This window comes from Alexandromys fortis, unplaced genomic scaffold, assembly GCF_014885135.2.
Source record: "Alexandromys fortis isolate MF-2015 unplaced genomic scaffold, M_Fortis_MF-2015_v1.1 scaffold_82, whole genome shotgun sequence".
In the NCBI taxonomy this organism is placed as follows: domain Eukaryota; kingdom Metazoa; phylum Chordata; class Mammalia; order Rodentia; family Cricetidae; genus Alexandromys; species Alexandromys fortis.
In genome coordinates, this window is record NW_026067963.1 from 1,327,483 (window position 1) to 1,349,939 (window position 22,457).

The 22,457-nt window shown below is 43.0% G+C and overlaps 2 protein-coding genes across 3 annotated transcripts in view; one reads left to right on the forward strand and one right to left on the reverse strand.

Annotated features, from left to right (window-relative positions):
• Positions 1–5,985: 5,985 nt before the first annotated feature.
• Klhdc2 (kelch domain containing 2) lies at positions 5,986–17,819 on the forward strand. Its single transcript, XM_050153667.1, has 13 exons — positions 5,986–6,449; positions 9,576–9,655; positions 10,249–10,366; positions 12,311–12,426; positions 12,705–12,786; positions 13,168–13,251; positions 13,755–13,835; positions 13,911–13,969; positions 15,115–15,224; positions 15,566–15,638; positions 16,566–16,653; positions 17,348–17,400; positions 17,512–17,819. Exons 1-13 carry the CDS (start codon positions 6,297–6,299, stop codon positions 17,633–17,635), a joined length of 1,221 nt encoding a protein of 406 aa, XP_050009624.1. The 5' UTR covers positions 5,986–6,296; the 3' UTR covers positions 17,636–17,819.
• The window catches only part of Nemf (nuclear export mediator factor), a 44,992-nt gene continuing 40,276 nt past the window's right edge, over positions 17,742–22,457 (reverse strand). For both annotated transcript variants that reach the window (XM_050153658.1, XM_050153659.1), the window contains 5 exons: positions 20,979–21,011; positions 19,086–19,186; positions 18,933–18,976; positions 18,772–18,851; positions 17,742–18,562 (listed from right to left, as the gene is read on the reverse strand). In XM_050153658.1, the coding sequence (XP_050009615.1) occupies positions 18,485–18,562; positions 18,772–18,851; positions 18,933–18,976; positions 19,086–19,186; positions 20,979–21,011 (336 nt within the window). In that variant the 3' untranslated portion in view covers positions 17,742–18,484. The remainder of the gene's footprint in view (positions 18,563–18,771; positions 18,852–18,932; positions 18,977–19,085; positions 19,187–20,978; positions 21,012–22,457) is intronic.

Below are 22,457 nucleotides of genomic sequence, written 5' to 3' on the forward strand. Positions count from 1 at the left end.
TGAGGGTCCCAACCTTTCTTCAGGATGAAGGCTGAGAGCTCTTAGAGGGGCTGGGACACACAAACACACACACACACACACACACACACACACACACAACAAGAAGTTGTAGCTGTTATTTTTTATTTATATGGGATTTGACTGGAAGTAAGTTACTTTTGTCATCCAGACTTATTATTTCTGCAGGCAGGTGGAACAGTCAGGGTGGTGCAATTCTTTATGGCTTGGGGCTATTGCCCAGTCAGCCTGACGCAATTCCTCATGACCTGAAGCTGTTACCCAACAAGTTGCATTCCACCTGTCGCAAATACCAAATTTTCATTACTCATTCATCTGCCGATAGACAACTAGGCTGATTCCAATAAATAAGCATGGGGTACTGGAGGCTATGGAGTTCTCCGTGTGTGTGCCCAGGAGGGAAATAGGTGGGTCATATGGTAGCTCTATTTTTAATGTTTTGAGACGTCTCCAAACTGACGTCCACAATGGCTGTATTAATTTGCATCTCCACCAACAGTAACAAGGGCTCCTTTCTCTCCACATCCTCGCTAACGTTTGTTTCCACATTTGTTGATGATGGCCATTCTGTCGGGGTGAGGCAGCGTCTCAAAGTAGTTTTAATTTGCATTTCCCTGATGGGTAGATCGACTGAACACTTTTTAAAATAGCTAAAAAACAGACCGAATGGCAAACATGACAAACAGGCCGTGTGTGTGTGGTTTTTTTCAACTGTCTATTCCAGCTCATTTGTTCTATTTGTTGACTAACGGCTTGACCCTTTGTTGTAATCCTTTATAACGGCTACAAAGCCTAGAAAAGGGTACTGGTCCATGCAGAACCAGAGTTACCACAGCTGTGAACTGCTATGGGGGTGCTGGGTATTAAATTGGGGTCTTCTAAGAGCTGCTGTACTCTTAAGCCCTGAGCCATCCCCCCAGCACCCATCCCTTAATGTTACTTTTTGGTTTGTGATCAGTTTCATGTAGAGGAGCTGGAGGGGTGGCCCAGCACTTAGCAACCCTGGCTGCTCTTCCAGTGGCCCCGAGTTCAGTTCCCAGTACTTACATGGCAGTTCACAACTATCTGTAACTCCAGTTCTGGGAGACCCAGATCCCTAACACAGACAGACATTCAGGCAAAACACCAATGTGTTCAAAATAAAAATAATTAAAAAAAAACCCATAAAACTTGTTAGAAGGGTGCTGGGGAGGAAGGAAGCTCAGTTGGTAGAACGTGTGACATGTACAAGGTCCTGAGTTTGATCCCTGGCACTGGATAAAGCAGATGTGGTAGCACACACCAGGGAGGTAGAGGCAGGAGGATTAGAAGCTCAAGGCCACCTCCAGTTCTGTGGTGAGTTTGAAGCCAGCCTGGGCTTATTAATCTTGAAGTCTTTCCTTTTTTTGTAAATCATATTTATGGGCCAGCCTGTGTAGGCCTGGTCCAACCTTCTTCTACTCCACCCACTGCTATCTGAGCGTGGAGCCACCCTACGACTGCTCTGGAGAGGGCAGACAAGGCGACAGAACCGTCAGGATGTGGTCTATCTTTGTGACCAGCTTTTCCACTCGCCAGAGATGAGGTTCTCATTCGTTGTATACATGGCCTTCCTGAGCTTGCTGGCCACCAGCCTCTTCCCGCTGACTTAAGCACCAGTTCTTGACCTGCGTGGGTTAAGTCCTCCACCTTCAATCTTTTGCCCACAGTCTTGTACTCTGTTTCCAAGCTCTCAAGAGTGGAGATGGCCCAGGACTCTTGGGAGCACCTATTGATAGTCTCACTGACGTGACAATAGAACTCTAGCCTCTTGAGGACCAGGATCAAAAGTGTCTCTGTGACGTCGGCCACCTTCATCCTGGCTTCTGTAGCAGGATCCTCTGGGATACCAAAGTCCAGGCAGACCATGAAAGACAGGATGTGGTGTGTAGCTACTCCAACGGCATGAGCACCTTGCTGAGGCCCCAAATGTGCTGCTCAGCCAGATTCTTCTCTTTCAATATTAGTACATCTTTTTTATTTAAAAAAAATTCCATTAATTTTGTGTGTACAGGTGTGTATGTGGGTGGAGGTGCCCAGTTGTATGGATGTGTAGGAAAGAGGTTGGATGTCTTTCTCAATCACTCTCTGACCTTATTAGTATAAAATGATAATTATTAAACCTTTAAATTTAGATTGGAGATGAGTGGGTGTGCTCGTGCCACAACGGAGGTCAGAGGACAATTTTGTTGAGCCTGTCCCCTCCTTCCACTTTTCGTGGTCTGATAGCTAATCTTGGTTGTCAACTTGGTCACAACTGGAATCAACTAAAACTCAAGCAGCTGAGTCTTTCTGTGAGGATTTTCTCATTGGAACATTTGAGGTGGGAATATCTGTCTGTCTGTCTGTCCGTCCGTCCGTCCACCCATCCATTCTATCAGCTGTTCCTCTACATCACTCAAACACACATGGGCTCTAGGGTTCAGGTCATCAGGCTTGTTCATCAGTTTTATCCACTGAACCATCTTTCCAGCCCCCAACCTCATTTTTTTTTTCCAAGACAGGATTTCTCTGCATAGCCTTGCCTGTTCCAGAACTAGTTCTGTGTACCAGGCTGCCCTCCGGCTCAGAGAGATCCACCTGCCTAGATATCCCGAGTGCTGGGATTAAAGGCGTGCGCCACCACCACCAAGCTTCAACCTCAGGTCTTTCATTGAATCTGGAGCTCATTGACTGGCTGGGACAGGCTGGCCAACAAGGCCCTAGGATCATTTAGCCTCTACAACTCAGTGTGTGGATGACAGAAGTGTAATTTTTTACATGAGTGTTGGAATCTGAATTCAGGGTTTTGTTTGTTTGTTTGCTTATTTGTTTTTGTTTGGTTGGTTTTGTTTTTTTAGGACAGGGTTTCTTTGTGTAATCCTGGCTGTCTTGGAACGCACTCTGTAGACCAGGATGGCCTCGAACTCATAGAGATCCTCCTGCCTCTGCCTCCTGAGTGCTGTGATTAAAGGCATGCACCACCACTGCCCAGCTCTGAACTCAGGTTTTTTACATTTGCATAGAAAGCACTTTACCCACTGAGCCATCTCCCCAATCCTCTGTTTATCCTTTGGGACAGGTCTCACGTTGCTGAGGCTGACCTTCCTCCCAAATTCTGAGATTACAGGCGTGCACCACGACAGCAGGTTTTGTTGTTGTTGTTTTGGTTCTGTTGTGTGTGTGTGTGTGTGTGTGTGTGTGTTTGAGGTAGAGTTTCCTGGAGCTCAGGTTGCCTCTCAGCTGACTGCACGTCAAGGATAACTTTGAACTTCTGACCCTCTCATTTCTACTTCCTACATACTGGGATCACACCACTGCATATCCAGTTTATACGCTGTTACAGATTAAGACCAGAACTTCCTGCATGCTGTGCAAATACTCCACCTGCTGATCCACATCCTCAGCTCCTCACTGAAACAGGGCCCAGACCTCAGCAGAACTAATTCCATGATGGAAGTACCACTCAGGCCATAAAACTTAGCACAGAGGCAGCACCACCTGTCAATGTGAAAACAAAGACCTAATCCATCAAAGTCCACAGTTCTGGGGAAAGTCTCAATGTACTAACCTTGCCTTTTGGCTTCTGTAATTCTGTTTCTGGCTAACCTTGTTAACAGAAGTATGTCAACCCAGGATATGGTTTTTGTGCTTAAAAGCTCACCCTGAGAAAGGCTTGGTGCTACACTGCAATCTCAAACACCCAGGGTAGTCAATGCTCAACCAACAAGAACTTTCTATTGACTTAAATTCATGTCTTGTTCTCGGGGTTTCTGTCCTGCCCAGTTCCCACAGTCATTAAGTCCCAAAAAAATCACACAGACGTCTACATTAGTTATAAACTGATTGGCCCATTAGCTCAGGCTTCTTATTAACTCTTATAATTTATATTTGCCCATTATTCTTGTCTATGTTAGCCACATGGCTCAGTATCTTTTTTCAGCGAGGCAGTCACATCTTGCTTCTTCTGTGGATGGATCTGGACTGCAGAGAGATCAGTTTCTTCCTTCCCAGAATTCTCCTGTTATCATTGACCCGTCTCTACTTCCTGTCTGGTTGTCCCACCTATACTTCCTGCCTGGCTACTGACCAATCAGTGTTTATTTAATACAGACCATTCTCCCACACCAATGTCTGAGTAATCTTCTCCGGTGGTCACCCCTACAATATCAATGAATTGTTCTTGCAGACAACAATCTTGGGGCAGTAAAATGTGTCTAAGGGCAGGTCCTCTGGGACAAGGCTGATTTTGTAGGGAATATCCGCATGCATGCTCCCTACCCCTAGGACAAGGTGATCTCCACTGTTGGGAGACCAGAGATAGACCTCAGCTTCAGTGTAGACTTGTCATTCAAATTACAGGCAGACTTGCAGAATGAGAGGTTGTGGCCAACAGTCTGGTGTCTTCTACCAGACTGGAAACTGAGGCTGGGTTGTCATCTCCAGTGTCATCCAACACAATGTGGTCGGTAGAGCCAGCAGAAACACTGCCAGAAATCTCTTTCTGGCAACTTGCGTCCTGGGCGGCAGCACAGAGGTTATTTCACTGTCTGGCTGTCCTCTCGTAATGGTTGGTGAGGAAGGCCCCTTCAGCACTGCACAGCGTGCGTTAGGTTCACATTCTCTTCCATGGCCACAGCCACAAGGAGACCTGGTTCATGCTGGTCATGCTGGCGATGGTCAAGAAGAGCCGACCGTAGCTGATCTTGGAGTCGCAATCCACCAGCACTTGGACGGCAAAGTTGGGTGGATCTCTGCGAATTGGAGGCCAGCCAACATGGTCTACATAGTGAGTTCCAGGACAGCCAGGGCTATGTAGAGAAACCCTGTCTCAAAAACAAACAAAGAGGGGGAGGAAGGAAGGAGGGAGGGAGAGAGGGAGGGAGAGATAAAAAGAAAAAGCTATAGTTCTCATGGTCTAAAAACATCCTGACTATAGGAAGGGCCATCTCTGAAAGGCCTCCTTAAGCAAAAGACCCTTGGGGGTTCACCAGCTAGATGTAAGCTTTACACATTTTCAGAAGCAAGTCTCACACACCTGGTCTGGGTTTTCGTTGGAGAGGGTAGAAATAAGGGCTGTTGTTAAGCAACAAAAAGTGTTTGCTGTGTTGTAAGGATGTAAACCTCTAAGGATGGACATTTAAGCCGGGTATGATAGGACATGTTGGAAATCCCAAGCTTCGAAGATAAAGGCAGCGATACAGCGTCTCAGAAAACAAAAAAAACAGACAAACATTGATAAGAGCATTGGGTACATGATAAATGAGCTTTATATGCGACAGTCATTTTGAATGAAACAAAACGAGGATCCCTCAAGTGAGAGCCAGTCAAACACGTAGACTGGCCTTGATCTCAAAGAGGTCAGCCTCGGCTCTGGTGCTGGGATTAAAGGGCCTGCGCCATCCCTTCCAGCTGCTGGTGTTTTGTTTTAGATAGGGTCTCATGTAGCTCAAGCTGCCTCTCAAACTTTCTGAGAAAGATCTTGAACTCTGGCTCTTCCTGCCCGTTTCCCAAGAGCGGGAATAACAGTCATTCAGGAACCACTCCAGGCCCTTAACTGAGTTTCAGCAAGCACATTCCGCGGCGCCTGGAGGAACGCCAATGAAAAAATGCTTTTTTGTTGATTTTTTTTCTGGCATATATTGCTCTTCGTGGCAGTCCCAAAATGAAGACAGGAAAGAAAAGGCTGAGCAGCTCTGAGAGACACCATTTAGATGAGGGACCTGAAGTGTTTTCCAATCCAACCTTATTTTATAGCCGCGGAATTGGGTTTAAATAATTTGTAATTTTCATTTGGTCTCATTAGAAGCCCCAATTGTGAGTCTGGGATTCGCCCTCTTCCACAAGGGTGGTCTGTCAGTGGCTAGGAACCTTCTAGGCCTGGAGCGTCGGGAGGTGGGCGGGACCGACCACTGGAAGACCAACGGGCGAGGTGGGAGGGGGCACGATCGCGCTTCCGGAGCGCGCGGGCAGGGTCGGCTGTGGCGACTTCCGGCGGAGGCGTAAACAAGGCCCTAGCGCCTGGAGGCGGGGCGGGCTGCGAGTGCGAGCCGCCTCGGCCGCTCTCCCGCTCAGAGCCAGGGTCCGGTGGCCCCGCGGTCCCCGCGAGCCCCGCAGGCGCTGCCCCCGCGCGCCTCAGCGCTCGGCCGGGAGGCGGAGGCGCAGCGCGGGAGAGGCGGGTCGCCGGGGCTGGCCGCGCGCCGCTGTCCACCGCTCCGCTTTCCTTTGTCTCCTGCCTGCGGGGCCGGAGCGGTCCTGGTGCACAGCCCTGCAGCCTCAAGATGGCTGATGGCAACGAGGATGCTCGAGCGGACGACCTGCCGGGTCCGGCCTTCGAGGGCTACGAGGCCATGGAGCTGGCCTGTCCGGCCGAGCGCAGCGGCCACGTCGCCGTCAGCGATGGGCGCCACATGTTCGTCTGGGGCGGCTACAAGGTCAGCGGGGGCGGGGCGGGCTCCGTGGGCGGTGGGCGACCCCCGTGGCTCCTGTCCGTGCAGGAGAGCATCTTCCTTCCCGCCTCGGTGGACTCCAGCCTCCTCGGCTGCTGTCACCGCTCTCTAGGACTTCTGAGTCACCCTGCCCCCACCCCCGCCCGACGCGGTGTTGTCTTTGGAGCGCTCGGAGCCAGGCTCTGTTATGTGGGTTGAGTAGCGGGTGACTATGGCCTAGGATATGGAGAAGGGTGGAGGCGAGGTTGTGCGACAGTCATCCATCCACACCTTTGGCCCAGGTCACCCACGAAGGCCTCGCATCCCGAGGTGGGCCAGTTAGCCGACAGATAGTATTTGCCCACTGTATGGACCAGGGCCATAGGAATCGCGCACTCAACCTTCCGAGGGTGTAGCCGTGCCGTCAGCGTGAGCTGATGCTCACCTAATTTTCCCTAACTGGTTTCAGCTGAGGAGGGTTTGCTCCTCAGAAGGCCCGACTACGAAAATCAAAGGAAAACGATTCCACCAGTCAGCAGTGGATCCCCGGCAGCATTTGTAATTGGAGTGCAGTTCTTTGGCCTTTGTGACCAAGTGTCTGTTTGGAGTCGTTTGCACGGCGCGTTCTACCCCGAGCTGGGCGTACTGCTCTTGTCCCCCATTTCAAACGGTGCTAACTGGTTCTATAGTACTGGTTTTAGAACTCCACGATACGCTTCAATTCCTGGATTTCATTTGGTTCCCACTTGTTTGATCCATTTGAACCACAAAACTATGCATACTGTTTTAATATTAAAAGGATCTCCCCCTTGGTATTGGCTTGAAATTCACTTCTCTGCTCCCATACTGGGAGTGTTTGCTTAGGGACTCTAGTTCTGGTAACACTTTAGCTTCTGGTACTGGCGACCTGATCATAGTTGGCCATTTTTTTTTGTTTGTTTGTTTGTTTTTTTCGAGACAGGGTTTCTCTGTGGCTTTGGAGCCTGTCCTGGAACTAGCTCTGTAGACCAGGCTGGTCTCGAACTCACAGAGATCCGCCTGCCTCTGCCTCCCGAGTGCTGGGATTAAAGGCATGCCCCACCACCGCCCGGCTCAGTTGGCCATTTTTTTGAGAGAACTTTCCCGATTTGGTTCAACCATTAGTTATTTTGCTAGTCCTAATGAATGCATCATGTTGTTCCCCGCTTCCAGGGACTAAGTTTTTAGAGATTGGTGATCAGAACTTCAGAGTAGGAAGCAGATGTGTGGTGACCATTATTAAAATGTAAATTCTGGGGGTGGAAAGGTAGCTCAGTGGTCAAGAGCACTGGCCATATTTCTGAGTTGGAGTCTTACCACCCATATAGCAGCTCACAACTGTCTGTAACTTCAATCCTGGGGATCTGACACCCTCCCATGGCCTTTTTGGGAACTGCACCCAGGGAGTGTACAGACAGTCATGCAGGCAAAACTCTTTTTAAAAATGTAAATTCTCTTTGAGGAAGGTAGACCTATTGATCAATCACACTTCAGTCTAAATTATGTTATTCATAATTTGAGCCTTGTGGACATGGGAATGAGACTCTTCTATAGTGTTGGGAAATTGCCAGAGTGGAAACTTCCTGATGGTTTCCAAGGTCCTCAGTGCCTTGACGTTAGGAGAGGGAGCAGTCACTGTCCATGAAGTTGGTGATACAGCACCTGCAGTCCTCCACTTCAAACAAAGATAGGGTCTTGGTATCTCTGACTAGTTTGTAAATTGCTATGTGGACCAGGCTGGCCTCAAACACCCAGAAATCCATCTGCCTTTGCCTTCAGTCCTGGGATTTAAGGTATGTGCCGTCATCACTCGTGGTTGGAACCCTGAGAAGAGGCACAGGAGGCCTTGGAGATGATGATAGATGATCTGGCCTCTTCCTAGTGCCCCCACTTCAGGCCGGTGACCTTCTCTTCTCTTCCCACTCCAGTAAGAGAAGAAGGGTTCACGGCTGCTCCGTCACAGGATAATACTCAAGTGCATTGGTCCCTGATGCATTTTCAGGGAAGTGCAGTTTCTCTTGTGTTTGGTCAGGATCAGAAAGTGGCCAGGGAGGATCCAGGAATGCAGTAAGGCAGTCCTCATGGAAAAGGAAGGGTTCTGGTCTCACCACTGCTTGCTAAATAACCCTAGGCAAATTATTTATACTTTAAAACTTTGTAATAACTTTTTTTTGTTTGGTTAAATAAAGCAATTTGAGGACATATAAACTTGATCTTTGTTAGTTAATACCCTTCATTGAACAAACAAGGAAATTACAGTTGCCACTGAAGACTCAATATTTGCTTGCAGTTTTGCCCTCAGAATGAGTGGGCGAAAGGAAAGCTTGACTAGAACACCATATTAGCATGGGCAGGGCATGCAAGTCACCTACAGGCAGGCAAATGAGATCAGGTGCATGGTCTGGTCTGTTCGGACACAGCATGACCTTAGGGCAGCAATTCTCAACCTGTGGGTCTCTCTTGCTTTGAAGGTCAAGTGACTCTTGGCTCACCTAAGAGATTTACATTACAGTTCAGAACAGTAGCCCAATTACAGTTATGAAGAGGCAACAAAAGTAATTTTATGGTTGGGGTCACCACAACATGAGGAACTGTATTGAAGGGTCGCAGCATTAGGACCGGTTAGAACCACTGCCTAGGGACTCCCTGGGGGCTCTTGTACTATTTGCAAGTGTTGTATCAAAAGTTTGACTGAAGGTCTGTAGGTCTGTTTGTACTAAGCATTACTGTATGTAGCTGGGTTCTGGAAGACTGTATTTTATATTAATTAGAACACAAAACTTAATTTTATATCATCAATATCATAAATAGTATCTTAGATAAGATACATTTTAAAAACCAAACCATAAAACGCCTCTTTGAAATGAGTTACTGGGGCAGGGAGATGGCTCAGTGGGTAAAAAACTCACTGCGCAAGCCTGATGATCTGAGTTCACTCCCCAGACCTCATGTAAGGGTGGAAGGAGAGAACTGACTCGGTTGTCCTCTGAGTTCCTCTGAGCTCCGCATCAGCACTGAGGCACGTGTGCTGACCCATATCACGTACACCCTAGTTTTAAGTTAAAAATAAAATGGCAAGTTATTTATCTCTGCATTCTTTCTTATTCTTCACAGAGCAATCAAGTGAGAGGATTATATGATTTTTATCTGCCCAGAGAAGAACTTTGGATCTACAATATGGAGACTGGAAGATGGTAACTGGGTATTAGGGCAGGTGGTGGGGTACTTAGAAACTTTAAATAAGGTTGCAAAGGAAGTTGAAAACCTATTCTGCTGGGCCAGGGGGAGGTTTCTCTCTACATAGCTCCAACTGTGTAGTCCAGACTGACCTAGGACTCAACAGAGATCCCCTTGCTTCTGCCTTCTGGGATTAAAGGCATATAGCACAATGCCCCCTGAAAACCCATTCTAATCAATGAGAATATTATAATTAAGGATGCTAAGCTCGCTCTAGTCTAGTTTAGATTAGCTACTGATCTTAGTACATACCAGATACTGTCAATGCTTAGAAGCTTCTAATCAAGCCTTGGTCAAAGTACCAAGAGGAAGGTCATATAGAAACTGGAATGGGAAGATGCTACAAGTTTGACTTGGTATTTTGAAAAAAAAAAAAAAGGTTTTTAGTTTGCTATAATTGTTAGGTTTTATATGGTTTATAATTTTATCAGCTCAAAAATTTTGAGAAAATTTCTTAAGAGTACTATTTTCTGGGTTGCATTATTGTCAGCCATCTTTTATTGTGGGATATAAATTAAGTGGGAAACTTATTGAACCATCTTCTTTTTAGGAAAAAAATCAACACTGAAGGTGACGTTCCTCCTTCCATGTCTGGGAGCTGTGCTGTGTGTGTGGACAGGGTGCTGTACTTGTTTGGAGGACACCATTCCAGAGGCAATACAAATAAGGTTAGTGTCTGCGAAGATTATGGTTTGGAACAGTTTTCTCCTTTCTCGTTGTGAATCTCAGATTTCTAAAGTTCAGCTTATTCTTCTGCACTCTAGTTAAGCATGTACTTGATTGTGGTATGATTGTGTATGGTGAGAGTTTCTCTACAGTCTGTATGAGGCCTGTGTAAAGTCAGTGTTAGCAGCCAGCCTGTGTGTCATCACTTCCTAGTGACTTCTGATTGGTGCTCTCAGTTACACATTCTCTTGACAACTCTGAGGGGTAGAGGATGTTAGCTAGAAAGCATTTTCAAAGTCAATTATAGACAAAACTGGTAAAAGTGAACTCAAAGTCATAGGGATAAATTAATACTCAGAAAAGAAAGTAGCTGGTGATGGAGGCGCACACCTATAATTCCAGTTACTCGGGAGGCAGAAGCAGGTGGATCTCTGTGAACGTGAGGCCAGCCTGGTCTACAGATAGAGTTCCAGGACAGCCAGGACTTGTCTTGAAAAACCAATAACCTAATGATGCCCTAGGACACATGCTGCTGCTTTGATTTTTTTTTTTCCAAGCAGGCAAAAAGAATTCAGTTGTTTTTAGGCCAGTTAAAGACAGATGAAGTTCCAGAAAGGCACATGGTTTATAGGCAGACTCTTTTTACTCATTTATACTCAGAGTAGAAGGTTGGACAGCTCACATTCTGGAAGAGACACCTAAAGGAGTGACTAAATGACTGCCGTGTAGCCATTCGGTGGCGCCATGCAGAGCCTGGTGCACAGTAACAGCTCTGCTGGGTTTGTAGAGTGGAATGGAACAAGTGCTTACTCAGCAGGCAGTGCTTCAGTTGAACAGTGAGAAGTCACAACGTGGAGACTTGCAGGTCTGTTTTATTCAAGGACATGTCAGGTGGCTTCGTGATTTTGAGATCTGGGAGGAACACTGTGGTGTCACTTGGACTCCAGTCCATCCCTTCTTTCCTTACATAAACAAATGCAGATATGGCAGGAAAACAAGTGGATACGACCTGAAAAGGCTTCGGGGGGAGTGAAGCTGGTTTTTGGGGAGTGGGTAATAGGACGACTAATAGTTACTAACACGGCTAGAGTTCAGAGGTCACCTTTGACCAGAAGGAAACTTAGGTGTTTCAGAAAGGGAGGGATGTGTGTTCTGTTACCTGAACTCGAGTCCTTAGTCCAGTATTTAACCTTCCTTTTTTCTCAGGATTTATTTTCATGTGCACGAGTGTCTGCTTATGTGTATATCTTTGTACCATGTGTGTGCCTGGTGCCTGTGGAGGCCAGAAGAGGACAGTAGACCCGGTAGTCTAAGTATGGACTGATCTTTAGCCCCTAGAAGTAATTAGGCAGGAAGACGTGTTCAGTTGAATTTGAAGAGCTAGGGTTTTGTTTTTGTGTGTGTGTTTGTAACATGGTCCTGCTATAAACAAACCCATAAAATCAGAAAAATTCAAGCTGCTTATCCAAAATTAGGGTAACACGTGGAGCTTGTGCCAAGATACAAATGATCACATAGCCAATTCCTTTGTTATAGAAGTGTAGCTAATGAAAACAAAAGTAGCTGAACATTTTTAAAGTGTTAGTGATTTAAGAAATTTACATTCTGGGGGGCTCAGTGGTTAAGAACACTGACTGCTCTTCCAGAGGTCCCGAGTTCACTTCCTAGCAACCATATCTCACAACATCTGTTATAGGATCTGATGCCCTCTTATGGCATATGCAGGTATACATGCAGAGTGGTCATACATAAAATATACATAAATAAAATTAAAAAAAACCTTTATATTCTTTTGTAAATTCAGAATCTTGATCCAGACAAGTGGCAGCCAGTCTGCAGTCAGACTTAGCACTGACTTACATGACACCTTTATCATAAAATACAAAACAAATGTCAATATGAGTTTTCTTGTACCCAAAACTAACTGAAATCATTGCTTCTGACAGTTCTACATGCTGGATTCAAGGTCTGCAGACAGAGTGTTACAGTGGGAAAGAATTGATTGCCAAGGAATTCCTCCATCGTCAAAGGACAAACTTGGTGTCTGGGTGTATAAAAACAAGTACGTTAGACGCACTGTAGGTTGGCCTTTTGTACAGAATGTCGTTACCTTGTAAGTACCCTAGTCAGCGTTATAAGTAAGCATGGAGCATATCACATAGCAAATACATGAGTTCATTTAACATAGCACCTAAAAGCTAGTTGTCATGTTAAGTATTATTGAGTATTTTCAAATACTCTGTTATACCCAACTCACTCCATATATCAATGTTTAAAAAAACACTATGACCTAGCTTACAGATACTTAAATCTTTTATGGTTTGGTTTTATATCAAACAGGTTAATATTTTTTGGAGGATATGGATATTTACCTGAAGATAAAGTACTGGGAACTTTTGAATTTGATGAAACATCTTTTTGGGTAAGTGAAGTTTCATATTGCCTATGGTCTACTTAGATATGTTGAAAAAAAATCTTTTTTTTTTTTTTTTTTTTTTTTTTTTTTTACTGTGTGAACTTTTTATTACATTTTGAAAATTTTTGTGTGTGTTAGTGCATGACTTTGTGAAGTGTGTTTCCAAGTAAGAACAATTTGTGGGAATTGGTTCTCTCCCTCCACCATGTGGGTTCTGGGCAGTCAACGTAGGCTTGACAGCAAGTGCCTTTACCGGCCGAGTCATCTCACCAGCCCAAAAGTCCTTGACCAGAGTTTTGTTTGTTTTACTTGTTAATAAATGGGCAAGCAAGGGTTGTATAATTTTATAAACAGTATTTATAAAATAATGCAGATGCTTTTCCATAGAATTCAAGTCATCCAAGAGGATGGAACGATCATGTACATATTTTAGACACTGAAACGTTTGTCTGGAGCCAGCCCATCACCACCGTGAGTTACTGAAGGAAGTGTGCTTAGAGAACAGGGTACCCGAGTTGGGAGGGTCTGAAACTGACAGTTCATTCCTGTTTTCTGGAGGGTACAATCTGTAGCTTTCTTGCTCTTCCAGGAGTATAACCTCAGAAGTTTAACAAATATATAGAGGCTATGTTGTACCTTCATTTGCTAGTAACTAAAATGAGCTTTACATTGGAAGTTAAAGATTAGATTTCTTTCCTTTTAAAGATACTATACAATGTGCTAGTCTTTTTTTTAATTACAGCAGCCATACTGACATAACTCATTCAGTAACAGTCTCAGAAATATTAAAGTGTTCAGCTGTGGTATTTAATACTGTTTTTAATATTTAATATTGCTTTTAATACAAATTTGTACTTTGGCATTTCTGAGTATCTGGCATATTCTTGTTCTATGATATTCATAAAAAAATGGTATTTTCTCTCTGTTTATAAAGTCCACATATTTATGAAGCTGTTTTCACACCTTTGTAACAGGGTAAAGCTCCTTCACCTCGTGCTGCCCACGCTTGCGCAACTGTTGGAAACAAGGGCTTTGTGTTTGGTGGCAGATACCGAGTGAGTATACAAACAGTTTTTAATGGTGTGTTTTTGGATGCTTCAAATGGTAACTACTTACTTACTCTTTTTTAGGATGCTAGAATGAATGATCTTCACTGCCTTAATCTGGATACATGGGAGTGGAATGAATTGTAGGTATTATTTTAGGTATTTAGAAAAGCTTTCCAAGGTACATTTCAGACCCTACGCCCACTCCCTACTCGTATGTAGTGAACGTGCTTTCAGTTTCTTACTGGGGTCCTTCAGGAAAGAATTTTATTTTTATTTTCAGTCTTCTTAACTATGTGCCTGGTACAGCATGTTTGCTGAAAAGAGAAAGTCTAAAGTTGATCTGCCTTCAAAGAACATAGTTCAGTATAAAGTATGTAGTTAATATACTGATAAGTTTCTTTTTAAGCATGTGTCTGGATTTAAGATGTGCATACATGATGTATGTTTGTGTGGCTGCATGTTGTGGTATGTATAGGTCCAAAGCTGACATTAGGGGTCTTCAAACATTGTCCACTGTATTCATTGAGGAAGGGGTCTCTCAGCTAAACCCAGAGATCGCCACTAGAGCTGGCCAGCCTGCCTGTTTAGAGGATCTCCTTGAGGCCTTCTAAATGCCACTCAGTGCCACTATGTGCACTTGTAGGTGGGCTGCCGTGTCCCCATGTTACTTACATAGGTGCTGGGGATCTGAATGGTCCCCATGCTTTTATGGCAATTTCCCTGCTGAGCCATCTCCTGAGACTTCAGGAAACCTTTTCAAGTTTTCTTTTTCTAATCTATGTAAATTTTAAAAAAACTTTTTAGCATTCCTGTGTTACTTGCTTTAAACAGATTTTTGTGTATAAGGTTGATGATGTGTGCGTGTGGAGATTAAGTATAGTCTTTGGTATACTCAGTGCTGTCCACCTTTTCTATTTTGTTGTGGTTTTTTGTTCTTGTGAAGGGGTATTACACTGTATAGTACAGGTTAGCATGGAACTTAGTACATAGCCTAGGCTCTCCTCAAACTTGTGCAAGTCTTCTACCTCAGCCTCCCAAGTGCTGGGATTCTGAGTGTGAATCTCTTTTTCTTATTGAGATATGGTCTCTCCCTAGCTTGGGATTTTCCTAATAGGATAGGCCAGCATACTCCAGGGGTTCACCTCCCCAGCAATAGAATTGCAAGCATGCATCAAGCCTGTCCCCCCCCCCCTTTAAATAATGTATGGATTCTGAGGATAGAACTGGGGTTCTCAAACACTTTATTGACTAACCACAGATACTATAACTCAGCTGTTATTTTTAGAATTCCACAAGGCATATGCCCCGTTGGCAGATCCTGGCACTCACTGACACCAGTCTCTTCAGATCATCTTTTTCTCTTTGGAGGATTTACCACTGAAAAGCAGCCACTAAGTGAGTCCTTTAAATAGATATATTATCATATATCATATTTATGCATTTGTAGTATACTACTCATGAAATTCTGTCCTAACTGTATCCTTTCAGGTTGACTTCATGTTGACCCTGTAACACCTTTTAATTGTACATATTATGACCTAAATTCATTCTGCCTTGTTTAAAAAAAAATGACTTGGAGCATTTAAAATCCCTGCTGATAGGTTGTACAAGTTATTTCTGTAACTAAGGAAAACAGGGAACAGGATATGACTTAATATGTTTCTTGCTAAAGCTGTGCCCTCTAAGTTTAACACTGATAGGATGAACATGCTTCATGGCCTTTTCTCTTTAATTAGGTGATGCCTGGACTTACTGCATCAGTAAAAATGAGTGGATTCAGTTCAATCATCCTTATACTGAGAAGCCAAGGTATGAACTACCTGAAAGGTATAATTTCTTATAATTCATAAATTACTAAATCAGATGAGTATACAGGACTGGTAAGAACTGAGGATGTTTTGGCTGAATTTTATCAGAAATTCTTAGGAAAATCTGGTACTCATATTAAAGTTTAACATCATACTTCCCCAATCTAGATGAAGAACAGTGGTGATGCTTTTACACTTTCAAGAATATACATGGAAAAAAATCAAACCAAGAATTGTTCATTGGTTTGCAGTAGCATTATTCATTAAAGATTTAAGTAAGACTGTTTTCAAAGGCGGGGAAGGAGACACACACCCGTAATCCCAGCCCATAGGAGCCAGAAGCAGGAGGGTCGGGAGATAGGGGCTCTGGGCTACATGAGACACTCTAAATTTTAAAGTTGTTCTTTTTTTCATTTTAAACACTGATGAAATATTCTTTTTAGTCTCCAAAGGAATTGCTATAGGCAATCACATACTTAGCATTAGTATTTAAAGTGTATTTAAATATGCCAGCCATTTTTTTTCATCCAAGCCTCATTCTGCTAAGACATTTGGCAGAAATGACCTTTCCATGGAATTAATCCAGTTTGGAGAGCTTTAGTCTGAGATACTGTGTGTGGGGCCAACTCACCTTGCCACTGCTTAGCTCCCATAAGACTTTTAGCTAACAAAGAGCTAGATTGTTTGGTTAAAAATCCCTTATTATGTAGCTCTGACTGGCCTCAGACTTGGAGATCCACCTGCCTCCACTTCCATTGTGTTCCACACCAAGGCAGGCCTTATATAAAGCTGCTTTTCCTTGAGAATGGATTTTTACTATATTTGGTATGAACTACCTTGAAATCTGTCTATCACTAGTTCTACAGTGTAGTTCAAATGATCAGTTTGGACTTCTGAGTTACTGAACTCACTCTTGTTTTACATGCAGGTTATGGCATACAGCTTGTGCAAGCGATGAAGGAGAAGTCATTGTTTTTGGTGGTTGTGCAAACAATTTGCTGGTCCATCATAGAGCTGTAAGTATACCTTTACTGCTGTTGAACATTTTTGTGTGCAGGCACACGTACATGTGCGCCATGGGATGAGGACAATATTTGCAGTTAACTTGTGTGGGTTGTTAGATCTAACTCGTGGTGACAAGAGCCTTTATCAGGTGACCTTGCTGGGCTTTTTAAATTTCGATTTTTCAAGATAGGGTTTCTCCGTGTAGCCCTGTTCTGGAACTCTTCTCTGTAGACCAGGTTAGCCTTGACCTCGAGACCCACCTGCTTCTGCCTCCTCAGTGCTGGGATAAAAGGTGTTTTGCCTGCATGTATGTCTGTGCTCCATGTGCCTGTAGTTCTCATGGAAACCAAAAGAGGGCTTTCAGACCCCCCTAGAACTGGGGTTACAGTTGATTGTGAACAGCCCCAAGTTGGTACTGGAAACTGAACACAGGTCCTTTGGAAGAGCAGACAGCTGAGCCATCTCTCCGTCTCTCCAGACCCTCTTTTTATGCATTGCTTAGGACTGAGCACAAGGCCTGTGAATGCTAGGTAGCATTTCCTCACTGAGCTATACATTCCCAGCTTGGGGTCCAGCTCCTGCCCTCGCTGGCCTCAGACTTGCTGCAGTCCTCCTGCCTTGCATCCTAGAGCCAGGGTTATAAGAGGGCACCGCAGCAGCCTGCTTTCAGCACTTGCCTTTTAACCTGGGCTTCTTTTCTTTTAGGCACACAGTAATGAAGTGCTTATATTCTCAGTTCAACCAAAATCTCTTGTTCGGTAAGTTCTTGCCAGGTACTTGGTACCAGGTATATGGTTATTTAAAGGTAATAGTGAATCTTTATTCAAGTTAATGTAAAATTATTTTTCTCTTTCCTTGTCCACTTTTAGGCTAAGCTTAGAAGCAGTCATTTGCTTTAAAGAAATGCTAGCCAACTCATGGAACTGCCTTCCAAAACACCTCCTCCACAGTGTTAATCAGAGGTTCGGTAGTAACAACACTTCTGGATCATAAGGCTTCAGAGATAATTCTGATCTACTTGCATGGAAGACAACCCTGTATTTGTCAGAGAGTGGCATCCTTTGTATAATTATATACATTGTTGTAGTTTGCAGCTTTCTGGGTTTTATGTGCATGTGGATGGCCTAGAGAACCTATTTTTGTGTCTAAAGTTTACAATAAATGTATTTAACATGTACCTATTGTTAAAGTTAAAGAAAAAAAAATCATTGCATTGGCTTTTTGTACCAAGAATGGGTATAACGTTTTTTATAAAATGTACTTCTGATAGTAGAGATTAAGATACTATTTGATAGCTGCTAGAAATGGAAAAGAAAATGGCACACAACTGAGTGACATTACAAGGAAGAAATTAGGGTGATGCACAGAAATAATGTCACCTTCCTGTTATTTTTTGCATATGATGTAAAATTTGACAAAACTTTCAAGACACAAACTCTAAGTGTTTAATTGCCCACATAAAACCAAACAAAACCCCTCATGATTGGCCATAATATATGTGTATTAGAAGTCATCTACAGTAAAGCTCCGGGTCAGTAGTTAATGCAGTTGAGCCACTTCAGGGTCTTTACATCATTAAATGAAACCTCAAGAATTTCAATAAAATGTAGAACAATTACAGATGTGTATCATTTAACTTCTCACAAATATTTTAGGAAATACTATTTAACAGTTTATATATATATATACATATAAAACTTGAAAAAAATCTTAAGTCCTTTTGGTGATACAGCAAGGCAATGTGTTCATTTGTAAATATGGAAGTCCTATTAACACGTCTGCATCTGTGACTTCCAAAGGCTATAGAACTGGCTCTTCCCAGTGTCTCAGGACTCATTTCAGCTATTTTCTTTTTACATGAAGAAGATTAGGTGCAGACACTTTCACTTTGCCAGGAATGTTTCTTGATAAATCTGTGTCCTAAAAAAAAGAAAAGTGCTTAATATCCCATGTAGTAAATGATGTTTAGGATGATCCTCTATATTCTACTGTCAGAAGAAAGTCATTATAACCTTTGCTGAGCTGATTATACTTAATCTATGGCTCCTAGTAAAATAGCACTGAATCAAGACAACAGACAATATCTGGACCACACCACCAGTCCCCAGAGTTCTGAAGGAAAACTTTACCTTCACACTGCGGAATAAATCTTTTTCTCTTGCTGTTGCTTCTTTGGAATGCATGAAACTATTCAAGGCCGTCTTTGCAGCTGTAAATAGAGAACTGAAGAATGTACTTCTGGTTCAGTCACTTAAACTATTTTAAAATCACAACTAAAACTCTAAATTACCTTTTCCCTTTTTCTGAACTCCAGGAGTAAGTTTCACTTTGTATCTTTAAAACAAACAAAAAAACCCCAAAAAACATTACACAAGTTATTACATGGAGATCGTAAAGAGATTCATAAAGGCATTGTGTTATGAATGAAATAATACTGGCTTACTTATAATTTGTCATGGTGGTGTAAGGGGCACAGATTGGAATAGCAAACATTAGTACATCTTCAGGATGTGGCTGCCCTGTCAAAGAATCAAATAGATTTTCCTAAAAGAGGAAAATAAAAACAATTAGAAAAGGAAATTATGCCAAACTTTAAAAAAAGAACATTAGGTGTTGGAGGAGGTAGGGTGTTGAATAGTAGAGCCCTTGCCTAACATGCAGACCCTCTGTTCAAATCACACCATCATAAAAGCAAAGGCAAGATCTAAAAATTAACATTTGAATACATAATGCATGTTTAGCCTTTTCTGAAAAAAAAAAAAAAAAAAAAAAAAACAAGCCGACAACAGTGCCTCAACTCTGCTTTATAATTCCAAAGAACTTAAAAGTAGTGTTTCAACATATTTCCTTTACAACTTACAGTTTTGGCCTAGAATAGTCAACAATAGGAACAGCTTTTAAAGCACCACTTAATGACAGAGGTGAGGAAGACAAGTTGGACTCTGCAACTAAGCTGCAGGGAAGCTATTGTGGATTCAAAAGATGCGCATGAATAACTGCAAGGAATTTAAGTCTGTTGCAAGGAAACAGGACTTAAAGTGTGGGCTAGACCAGTGATTTTCCTGTGTAGAAGCCTCTATTCTTGAACTTATTCAAGTCTCTTACTCAACTCAGAGCTCACAAACTGAGCAAGCCTAATTGGCCAGCAAGGCCAGAGCGCCTTTTGTTTCCATTTCCTTAGTGCCAAAAGGTACATGCTATGCTGCTTTGCCTGGTTTTTCATGTGGGTGCTGGGGATTGAGTTCAGGTCCTCATGCATGCATGGCAAGCACTTGACAGACTGAGCTATCCCATTAGACAAAATAGTCTCATTGTGTAGCTCTTGCTGTCCCTGAACTCATTGTAGACCCACACTTCAGCTAGACCAGTGATTTTGAATCAGGGACTTTGCTCCCGCTACAGGAGATTCATCAATATCTAGACATAGTTTTGGCTTTCAGAATAAAAGGAGTGGCATCTAATGGTTTAGGCCATGTGTATTGTTAACTTATGTTATATAGGCCTGGCAACAAAGGATCATGCTCTCCAAAATGCTAACAGTGCCAAAGTTGAGCAAGTCTAGGCTACTTTCCTTTTTTAAAATGTGTGTGTATTTAGGTGTCAGAGAAAAAAGTTTATTGTGTGTATGTATGTGCATGCATGCATGTGTGTCCATGGAGACCAGAAGAGGACAACAAATCTCCTAAAGCTAAAGCTACAGCTGGTTCTGAGTGGCCCCATGTAGAGGCTGGGAAGTGAACTCAGGTCCTCTGGGAGGGCAGCAAGTGCTCTTAACTGTTGAGCCATCTCTGTTCTTTTTTTTTTTTTTTTTTTTTGGTTTTTCGAGACAGGGTATTTCTGTGGCTTTGGAGCCTGTCCTGGAACTAGCTCTTGTAGACAAGGCTGGTCTCGAACTCACAGAGATCTGCCTGCCTCTGCCTCCCAAGTGCTGGGATTAAAGAAATTTCAGATCTCCTTAAACTAGTTCTCATTTGTGGGCTATTTACAAGGGCAAAATGCTTGGTGCTGAACTTTTAAATTAATTTACAGAATACTATAAATTATTATCCCCCGTAGTAATAATTTTGAGGCACAAAGGAAGGGGAGGGATAAAGAATATTTTCAGGCCTAGGTATGGTGGTGCACCTTTAATCCCAGCTCTGAGGAGGCAGAGGCAGACAGTTCTCTTGAATTCAAGACCTTTCAATAATGCATAGCAAGTTCCAGGCCAGGCAGGGCTACATTCTGAGTAGAATAATTTGAGATCCACACAATCATCTGGCTTAGTTTGGAGTGATAGCTGATGCTCTGGCAAAGATTACAGTGAGATGGAATAGCAACCCCACTCAAATCATACCTCATTTCCCTGCTGATCCAGATCGTGTTCTTCCTAGGTCCAAACAAAGATTAAATTCAGCTTTTGTACCAATATGCATTAAGCAGAAAGAAATTGATATAAGGCTGTTTTATAACTCACAAAATAGAAAACTGAAGAATACAACTTGGATCCCCTAAAACTCTAAAGTGGATTAGTGTGTACATATTTAGTACTTTAGAAAACACTGCCATTGAAAGAAATAAGGTTTTTTTTTTTATCTGTATGACAAAACCTTTTACTTAAAGTATATGATGAAGTCATGTTAAGTTGTAGAGACAACTGAAATGACAATATTTGTAGAGAAAAGTAATCCTACAAAAAAACCTCAAAAAGTTTGCCAACAATTTTTAAAAAATATTTATTATATTTATTTATTTATTTTATATACAATATTTTGTGTATATGCCTGCAGGCCAGAAGAGGGCACCAGACCTCATTACAGATGGTTGTGAGCCACCATGTGGTTGCTGGGAATTGAACTCAGGACCTTTAGAAGAGCAGGCAATGCTCTTAACCTCTGAGCCATCTCTCCAGCCCAGTTTGCCAACAGTGTTAAGATAAACTTTAAATATTGAGATAAACTTAATTTTGTGTATTTAAGTTACGAGGACAATACCTATTCAGAGACAAACTAGGCTGCTGTAACAAGAGGCTTCAGAGTCCACAATTTTTTAAATAATAAATTTACACCTAATGGTTCTGGAGGCTAAAAGTTCAAGATCAGGACAAGAGTAGGTTTTGTGAAGACTTGTCTTGAAATGGTCCCTTAGTAGAGCGCAGTAGCACACACTTGTAATCCCCGCACCCGAGGTGTTGAGGCAGGAGGAGCTGACTCAGCAACAAGTTTAAGACCAGTCTGTGCTACCTGAGACAGCTGTGTAGTCCTAGCGGTCCTGGAACTCCTGGAACTCACACTGTAGACCAGGCTGGCCTTGAACTCTGAGACTCTCCTCTCCAAGTGCTGGGACAAAAGGCGTGAACCACCACCGCCCAGTACATGAGACTCTTAAAACAGTAACAACAAAAACTGGCATCTGATTGCTAGGTTTTCATTTGAGAGGTCCCTTTAATCTCAGAAGGGCATAACTTCACTTCCTAAAAGCCTAACCTCTTAATATTACTACACTGGCATTTAGACCAGAATTCATATCCATGAAAGACTAATAATACCTCTTAGGAATTTTTCCTTTGTCCTAACTTGCTACATATCTTAAGCTGGCCCCATACTGTAGCATGATAAATAAAAACCCAGAGACAAATATTGGTGTTCAACCTGAAGATCAGAAAGGCAAAGCAGCCAGTCACTAGAGAGCTCTTACCTCTATGAAATCTTCAGACTGAAAGAGAGCTTTATCCTCCTCTCTAGTCCTGGGATGAAAGGCCACACCTGGCCTCTATGGCTGACTAGTATGGCTGTTTTGCATTCTGGTCTTCAGGAAAACTTCATTTATTAAAATA

Coding starts and splice junctions, on each gene's coding strand:
- Klhdc2 (XM_050153667.1), top strand. CDS start 6,297: ATGGCTGATGGCAACGAGGATGCTCGAGCGGACGACCTGCCGGGTCCG. Junction 10,367..12,310: donor CCAGAGGCAATACAAATAAG/GTTAGTGTCTGC, acceptor TGCTTCTGACAG/TTCTACATGCTGGATTCAAG. Junction 13,836..13,910: donor TGTTTGGTGGCAGATACCGA/GTGAGTATACAA, acceptor ACTCTTTTTTAG/GATGCTAGAATGAATGATCT.